This window comes from Galeopterus variegatus, unplaced genomic scaffold (genome assembly GCF_000696425.1).
Source record: "Galeopterus variegatus unplaced genomic scaffold, G_variegatus-3.0.2 Scaffold84, whole genome shotgun sequence".
In the NCBI taxonomy this organism is placed as follows: Eukaryota; Metazoa; Chordata; class Mammalia; order Dermoptera; family Cynocephalidae; genus Galeopterus; species Galeopterus variegatus.
In genome coordinates, this window is record NW_007726195.1 from 435,054 (window position 1) to 440,384 (window position 5,331).

General features: G+C 39.1%; 1 protein-coding gene across 1 annotated transcript in view; it reads right to left on the reverse strand.

Annotated features, from left to right (window-relative positions):
- Positions 1-4,224: 4,224 nt before the first annotated feature.
- ZNF80 (zinc finger protein 80) overlaps positions 4,225-5,331 on the reverse strand; it is a 1,681-nt gene continuing 574 nt past the window's right edge. The window contains 4 exon segments of the mRNA XM_008580238.1: positions 4,225-4,466; positions 4,469-4,603; positions 4,746-4,977; positions 5,227-5,272. Coding sequence (XP_008578460.1) covers positions 4,225-4,466; positions 4,469-4,603; positions 4,746-4,977; positions 5,227-5,272 — 655 coding nt within the window.

Sequence of the window (5,331 nt, forward strand, 5' to 3'; positions counted from 1 at the left end):
TTAAGGCCGGAATTCCCATTAGTAATATGAGTTTGGAAATCTCAAGCTGAGAATTCAAAATGTTCTGGGTTGGGTAGTGCCTCTAGGTGTTGGTAGCAGCAAACACAAATCCTCTCTGAAGGCATGCACCTTGGTCCCAGGCCTAATGAATTCCTAAGATATAATTCCAGTTAACATTAGATCAAAATGAAAAATCACAAAATAAATGAGGAAACCAGATGTTACAGGAGGAAATCAAAAGAAACCCCAAGAAGCAGAATCGGACCTGTAAAACTTCAGATATTTGAAATGTTGAATACAAAATATAAAATAAAAGAAATTAGCAAGCTGATTTTAAAAAGAACCACTTAGAACTTGTAGAAATAAAAAAAAGCATACCCACTGTCATTAAGAAGTTTCAGTTACACAGATGAAAAGAGAGTTAATGAACTGGAAGACAGATATGAAGCAATTACTCTGAATGCACAGATGTAACCACTGGCATTTAGAAGTTTCAGTTACAAAGATGAAAAGAGAGTTAATGAACTGGAAGACAGATATGAAGCAATTACTCTGAATGCACAGAAGAACAAAGAGATTGAAAAAATGGAAAGTGAATTCAGAGAAAGGGAAGATAAAGTGAGAAGGTAAAATATACATCTACAAAAAGTAATAATAGAGATAATGGGAGAGATGCATATCCAAAGTTATAATGGGTAAAAAATTTCCAGAATTAAAGAAACACAGGAATCCTTGGATTCAGAAATCCTTATGAGTACCAAGCAGGAAAAACTAGAAAACCACACCTAGATACACCATACTGAAATTATGAAATATCAAAGATAAACAGATTTTGAAAGAAGCTACAGAGACAAGAAAAATTATCTATAAAGGAATGACAATAAACTGATAGTCTGACAGCATCAAAGGAAATTAAAAAAGAGATATACATTCAAAATCCTTCACTGAGAATATTTAACAAGCTAAATGTAATATCTAAAGAATTACATCTCCCAAATGCCTATGTTTTATTAGCTTTAAGAAAACACCTCTTCACTTGTAATGGGAATGAATTGTCCCAGAAACATGGAATTTAAATATGGACATTTCCCTTCTATTTTTCCAGTTGAACCACATGAGTGTTTACGTGTCCCACATACCTCATTATCATGAAGCTCAGCATCTTCTGAGAGTCCCCTGACCCTTAATCGAATTGTCTAAGAACACTGGGCACTTGCTCCAAAGTGGGTTGGTCCTCTTCCAATGCCAGATGTAGAACAAAATGAAATTTGGTCAGTTTATACCACCCTGTGCAGTTACTTTTTCACTGCTGTGTGTTGCAGTTGAATTTTGCCTTGAAAAATTCCATGGATATTTGTTTATTATGAGGGCAAATCCAGATCACTGCCTAATTGCAGTGAGACCCTACTTGGGGTCTCTTAAATTATAACTTTCTCCAATGGCAGTCACAACCTCCTAGGAAGCAGTGGGTCAATCGCCCACCACCACCATCCTCAGATGCAGAATTACTGTCCCTATTTTTCAGGGTGGCCACCTTCTTTTGAAGATTGGATGCAGAGTTTTAAAACCACAGGAAACACCAAAGTCATGTATTCATCTCTCCTAGTACAATGACGCCTGCTTCGTCTGCACTTAGATGAGAGACTGCTCAGTGATTCTCACAGGAAAGAGATCTCAAAATGATACTTTCTCCCCCTTAGCCAATAAAGTCTTCTCACTTCTCACTCAGAGTTCACTTTCAGGAACTGACCCCAGATGGTCAAAATCTGCTTATATCGTAATATAGCTGCCAACTTCTCTTGCTAAAGAAGAGAACTAAACACATAAAAGCAATCTCTGGTGGGTCACTCTTTTGGGCAAACTACTACATCTGAAATGCCCAAACAGACTTTTTTTTTTTACCTGTGGGTTATAGATTTGCTTGTGTGAACATCCCACTCCTTGCTTACTTCTAAATCAGGAAAATATTGGATGGTCTATGATTCCCAAATGAAATGATGCTAACAAATATTTACACACTTTGTGAGGGGGACACAGGTAAATCTTAAGGTATGATCTGTAGACAGAAAACTTGTTTTCCTTACTGAAAAATAGGCCTGCTTGGCATGAATATTATGTTGGGGAAAAAAGCAGCTACACTTCTTTTCAATTGGAACTGTAACATATATCACAAAATCTGAAAGTAAGCCCAGTGTAACCAGACCACATTCATTCCGTAGCAAACATTTACAAATCAACTATAGACAGCAAGTGCGCATGCATGCATGCGTGTGTGTGGGTGTGTGTGTGTGTTTGTGTGTATACACAAAATGCACTGACTTTAACAGCTATCAAAGTGCTTTCCTGTGATCAACTCCAAGGAAATAGAAACCTGACAACTAAAACCTAACCACTTGCAAAAAGGCATTTATTAAGTTACCAGATATTTAAAATCAATGTTCATTGAAGAATAGCTTATGCCGAACTCTCACTTTTACATGTATTATTCTGTGTGTATGTTGCCTCATTATTTTTAAACTACCTTATCATTTATTAAACATGACCAAATAGCTCTGGATCCTTGGTCTTAGTTATTTTTTTAAGGCATAAAAAGACCAGGACTTAAAAAAATCCTGCAAAATTCATGCTTTATAAAAAATAATAGATGTCACTTTAATTCCAAGGTGCATCTTTATTAAAATATTTTAAACATTTATTGCAAAAATAGTACATGCTCTTTATTAAGAAAATTCAAACAGTACAAAAGCATATACGGTAAAAACTGAAAGTTCCCTACAATACTGGTCCATTCCATTTCCCATAGAAAGACACTATTAAGAGTTTTAGGCTTATCCTTCCAGATCTAGATTTATTTCCTGAAACTTGGTCTTTAACTATTTTGTGGAGATGTTTTAAAATCAGTACATACAGAGATACCTTATTGTTTCATAGTATTTCATAGAACAGATACACCATAATTTACTTCCTATGGATGGACATTTAGATTGTGCTCAGAGTTTCACATATAAAAACCAAACTGTAGTGATTATTCTTTGTACGCACATCTCTGCATATTTGTAAGAATATTTCTTTAGATTTCTAGAAATTTAATTAATGTGTCAAAGGCTCTAGGTATTTTACATTTTAATTTTTTTTCCTGAATTTTTCACTAGCTAAGCTAGCTGTGTTTTGTTTTGTTTGTTTTAGCTCTAGTTTGACCCCTAAAAAACTGGTGACATGATCTTGGAGGAGCCCCTCTACAGAGGACTAAAGAAGCTGAGAAACCACAGAAGAAATAATCAAGGCCTCCCTGGGAAAGCAACACAGTTACATGAGCATCTTCACATCCTTGAGAAAATGGATCAAAACAAACAAGTATACCAAGGTCAAGAGAAAATGAGAGTGCTGGGTGTTCAAAACTGCATGAAGAAAGAATTTTTTTTTTTTAGTTAAAGCTTTAGTCTTAAAGGATGCAGTAAAATGTGCCTATTCATATGTGAATCCTTATCTCCTTACATATAAAATAATTTTATGTGGCAGTATTTTTAGATTCTAATATCTTACCAGTTTCAAGTATTTCATAACTTAAGCTTTCATATTTCTCACAAAAACTTATAATCTTCAGGATTACAGACAATGTTTTAGAACAAAGAATGCATTAAAAAAATCTTCACAGAGGACCAACCATCCAATTCTCCTGCCACTAGACAGGAGTGAATATATATGTAAAGGACAAAGAATGTAGCTAGGCCCTTTTACCTTTCAGACATCCTCAAAATAAAGAACTGAATTCAACTTTTCATAGGCTTAGCTTTCAGAGAAGTCAGACAGAAGCTGTTCGTGAATTTCTTTTTCTCTTCTACAACTCCCTCCCTCCTTGTTCTTTCTTTAAAAAAAAATCCTGAGATGGCTTAGCGATATAACTTATGGAGAGAGCTCTGGCTGAAGGTTCTACGAAGTCGCAATAACCAATAGGTCTCTCTCCTGGATGAACTGTCGGATGCTGAGTAAGATATTTCCTTTGGCCAAAAGATTTTTCTCACTAGTTTTAGTTTAGTTTTCCCAGTATAAGTTCTCTGATGTTGACTGAGGTGGGCCCACTTGCCAGAGGCCTTCCCCCTATCTCAAACTCATAGAGTGTGCTCTGGTATGAATTCTCCAATGCCAACTGACCGGACGGATGAGCTGTAGGTCAAAGCTTTCAGCGTTCACCGCATGCAGAGTGCTTCTCTTCAGTGTGACTCCTTATGTGTCAAAGGAAAGAGAAACGATCACAAATGGCTTTCCCACATCGTTTGCTGCACTCAGAGGATTTTCTCCTCCATTGTGGATCTTATGCCAGACAAAAGCAGAGTGGTAGGCCAAGGCCTTTCTACATTTAAGGCACTCATGGGGCTTCTCTCCAGGGTGACTCCTCAAGCACTGAGTGAGGGAATAGCTGTAGTTAAAAGCTTTCCCACATTCTTCACACTAATAGGGCTTTCCACAGTGTGGGTCATTCTGTGTTGGAGAAAACCAGCGTGGTAGGTAAAGGTCTTTCCACACCCACTGCACTTGCAGGCCTTCTCTCTGGAGTGAATCCTCATGTGTCGGGTTAAGGAAGAGTTGTAGTGAAAGGCCTTCCTTTCATGCTCCTTGCCCCCAAAGGGGTTTTCTACCGTGGTAGGTAAAGGTCTTTCCACACCCACTGCACTTGCAGGCCTTCTCTCTGGAATGAATCCTCATGTGTCGGGTAAAGGAAGAGTTGTAGTGAAAGGCCTTCCTTTCATGCTCCTTGCCCCCAAAGGGGTTTTCTACAGTGTGAGTCACATGGTGCTGGACAAGAGCAGAGCGGTAGTTGAAGGTCTTGCCACGTTCACTGCACTCATAGGGCTTATCTCCAGTGTGAATCCCATGGTAGTACATGAGGTGTGACCCACGGTTGAAGACCTTCCCACACTCCATGCGTTTATAGGGCTTCTCCCCAGTGTGAATCCTCACGCGTCGAGCAAAGAATACCTTTTCTTTTTTTTTTTTTTCCTTTTTGTCTTTTTTTTCGTGACCGGCAATGGATCGCAACCCTCAGTGTCGCGCCTGTACCGGACTGGGACGGGCAACGGGATCGCAATCCTCGGTGTTGCTCCCACACCTCACTCAGCCAGTGAGCGGCCGGTCTGTATGTGGGATCCGAACCCTCGGCGGGAGCGCCGCCGCGCTTCCAAGCGGCGCACTGTAGCAGTGCACCACCGGGCCGGCCCCAAAGAATACCTTTTCAAGAAAGGCTTTCCCACACCCCTGTCATTCATAAGGCACACTCCAGCGTGAATCCGCAGATGTCAAACAAGGAGGCAGTTCTTGTTAAACACTTTTCTG